This window comes from Pinus tabuliformis, chromosome Q, assembly GCF_031772625.1.
Source record: "Pinus tabuliformis cultivar Carrire ecotype Pingquan chromosome Q, CPIR1, whole genome shotgun sequence".
NCBI lineage: Eukaryota > Viridiplantae > Streptophyta > Pinopsida > Pinales > Pinaceae > Pinus > Pinus tabuliformis.
The window spans coordinates 195,376,976-195,380,357 of NC_142296.1; the positions used below are offsets into that span (position 1 = coordinate 195,376,976).

A 3,382-nucleotide genomic window follows, 5' to 3' on the forward strand; every position below is an offset into this window, starting at 1 on the left:
ATATTAATATAATATTAAAAATATGTCTATTTTTCTTTAAAATATTTTAATATTCCTTATTTTACATCATCTTCTTCAGGAATCTTCTTCGCTTTAATAGCAACATTAATCCGCTGTACCTTCTTCACTTTAATGGCTACATTAACCCATTGCAAGTGTTCATCATCCACGAGGTTACACGTTCATGAAAATTAGTATTTTTTCCCAAGAATGAACATTAACATTAGTCTTAAATTAAATCGGATCAAATCAGATGGAAAATATATTCTTACCTCCCCATAGTTTGGTCACACGTGGATATTAATATGGACTAGAATAAAAAATTGCATCTCACTATCTATGGCACTCTCTGGTGCTTATAATTACATTCAACCTCAACATTACTCCCTCTTCACAAAATAGTAATAAGAAATACGTCGTGAGGAAGAATTACCCAAACTGATTCAGAGAAGTGATGTATGGGTCTAAGATTTAGATAGAACGGGTAGTTTCCTCTTTTTAAGGGAACCAAACTGGAACTCTTGGCTCACTGAATGGCTTAAGGATCAAGATATCCTGCCATTTAATGGATATATAACCATTTAGCCTTGGGTTTGGGATACGTTGGTTGTTGGTGTCTGGACCTACAAGTTCAGCGATCTGCAAAGAGAGACTGCTGCAGCAGCAATGGGGGAGGTAAAATGTCTGCCTTCTGCATTTAGTTTCATATTGTTTTCATGGCTGCCTGGTTTTGGTTGAATATTTTTATTTTTCTATATTTGTATCATCTTTTGCTTTGATGCCAATATTTGCAGGAGAAGAAAGAGGAAAATGGTGCTGCTTCTGAAAAGAAAGTTGATGAGAAGCAGTCTGAGGCTGAAGCTAAGCCTGAACCTGTTGTTTTGAAGGTTGACATGCACTGTGCAGGTTGTGCCCGTGGGGTCAGGAAGGCCATCAAGAGCTTTAAAGGTATAACAATGTCCTCGAAGTTAATCCTTAACTGAGTTTGTTTAGTAGTAAGTTTGAGTGTGAAGATTTCCACAGTTTTCTTTATTGTATTTTTGGATTGAAATTGTGTAATATTTTTTTAAAATGTCTCCACTCCACTCATCATCAAGGATCAGAATGTACAATATTTTTTTGAATAGTCCCATCTCATCATAGATTAGAATACATAAAGATGGGTAGTAAGTGTTAGGCAGATCGGCCTAAATCAAACACACATTTCATGCACTTTGGTTTTTGTGGTCTTTCATTTATGTAGTTCTGCTATGTTATAGAATCTGATTTCATGTATTCCAGACCTTCTGATCTTTAGAATACATTTTGAGTTCATGATATCTAGATTTGGTTATAACCCTTTGCTATACTCTCAGCAATTCAGGTATATGTGGATTTGGTTATAGAACTTTGCTATCCTCTGATCAATTCAGGTATATGTGATGTATATATAAACATGCAGGAGTGGAACAACTTGAGGTCGATATGCAGCTCAACAAGGTGACTGTGAAGGGAAATGTGGATCCTCTGAAATTACGTGAGACAGTGCAGAGGAAGTCTGGAAGGAAAACTGAGCTCGTATCTCCATTGGTACTGCCCAACAAAACAGAGGAGAAGGAGAAGATTAAAACAGAAGAAAAGAAGGATAAACCAGAGGTTTGTTTTTATAAAACCCAGTGCCTCCATAGCAGTAGTTTGTTTGATATATTTACAGAGATCTGAAATTTAGCTGTGTGTATTGGCAGCCAGTTGTGGTGACAGTTGTGCTGAATGTTAGCATGCACTGTGAAGGCTGTGCTCAGACGGTGAAGAAGAATATTTTAAAACTGAAAGGTATGATCGTGGTTCTACAATGATGAAATTCATTGAACCCATTATTGAAATAAGAGATCGGTTATACCAAGAAAACTTTAGATATGAAAGGCTGCAGCAACGGCCAGGAATATTCAGATCTGGGGTATTTTTTTTTGGGTTTGTCTCTATGTATTATTAGTTTCAGGGTTTAATTTTAGCAAATTCTCTTCCACATTTGTCTGATGTTATTGTTAACTTTATTGCTGCGTGTCCATGGCTGCATTGAGATACTCTGTGTAACTAATTAATTAATGGCTGCTGTGTGGTTTGCAGGTGTGCAGACTGTAGATCCTGATTTCAAAAGCCAAAAGGTGACTGTCAAAGGAACTGTGGACCCCAAGAAGCTGGCTGAGCATCTGTACAGGAGAACCGGGAAAAGAGTAGAGATTCAATCTATAGCAACAGAAGGTAAAGCCCAGGATTCTGAGGGTAAACCAGAGGTGGCCTCAGAGAACAAAGATGAAGTTAAGCCAGCTGAAGGTGAAAAGAAGGATGATAAAAATGGAGGAGAAGAGAAGAAAGAGGAAGCAAAAGCAGATGATGGTAAGGGTGAGAAAAAAGATGGGGATCAAAAGAATGAAGCAGAGGTGAAAAAGGATGGGGAGGACAAGAAGGAATCTGAACCTCCTGCTGCTGTGAAAGAAGAAGCAGGGAAAATAGATGCTACTGAAGCTGTGATGCTTGAAGGAAAGAAATATGAAGTGTCTTATCCAAGATATGTTATTGAACATGTTCATCCGCCACAGCTATTCAGTGATGAAAATCCAAATGCATGTTCCATTATGTAGTGGCCCTCCCGAAAAAATAAAAACAGATTAATGTCCAAGATGATAAGCAAGCTCAAAATTCTTGCAGTTGAAACAGCATATCCTATGTATGTACAAATCAAATTATTAGCTGATAAATGTAATTTTTAGAATGATTAGGTTTTTGAGGAATTTGATTTCTAGTTTCATTCCTTTTTTATTTGGGTTGGTAGAGTACTTTTTTAAGATTTAAATATTATGATTATGTATAATATTATGAGTAATTATTTTAATTTGAAATTTCATATATAGAAAGTAGGTGAATGTTTAAAATATATGTAATTTATTATTAAAATTGGTAATTTTTATACCAATATTATTAATTTAATCATATATATTTATGTTAATTTTAAAAATGAATTCTGAGGGCTAGTTTAAATGGTAGTCTCAGTTGTTAAAGTACTTTAGCTATTGAGAGATCCTGGGTTCAATTTTCTGGATACCCTTGGGTCTAGGTAGATCTGCCTATTCAGTGCGGGTTAGTTCAACAAATATTATCAATTTACTCATTCATTCATATATATATATATATGCTAATTTAAAAAATCATCTGTGAGGGTTAACTCAACAAACATTATCAATTTAATCATTCATATATACATGCTAATTTAAAAAATGAGCTCCGTTTTACCTGAGCCATGAGGATTAGCTCAATTGGCCTTTTCTATTAAAAAGTCACAAGTTTTTTCTCTGAACCACATAGGAAAAATATGTATGTCCATTTCAAAAAGATTAAAAAAGTC

General features: G+C 35.1%; 1 protein-coding gene across 1 annotated transcript; it reads left to right on the top strand.

Annotated features, from left to right (window-relative positions):
* The first annotated feature begins 362 nt into the window (after positions 1-362).
* On the top strand, positions 363-2,799 carry LOC149218876 (heavy metal-associated isoprenylated plant protein 7-like). Its single transcript, XM_089382498.1, has 5 exons — positions 363-675; positions 795-948; positions 1,442-1,635; positions 1,725-1,812; positions 2,107-2,799. Exons 1-5 carry the CDS (start codon positions 667-669, stop codon positions 2,619-2,621), a joined length of 960 nt encoding a protein of 319 aa, XP_089238624.1. The 5' UTR covers positions 363-666; the 3' UTR covers positions 2,622-2,799.
* The last annotated feature ends 583 nt before the right edge of the window (positions 2,800-3,382 follow it).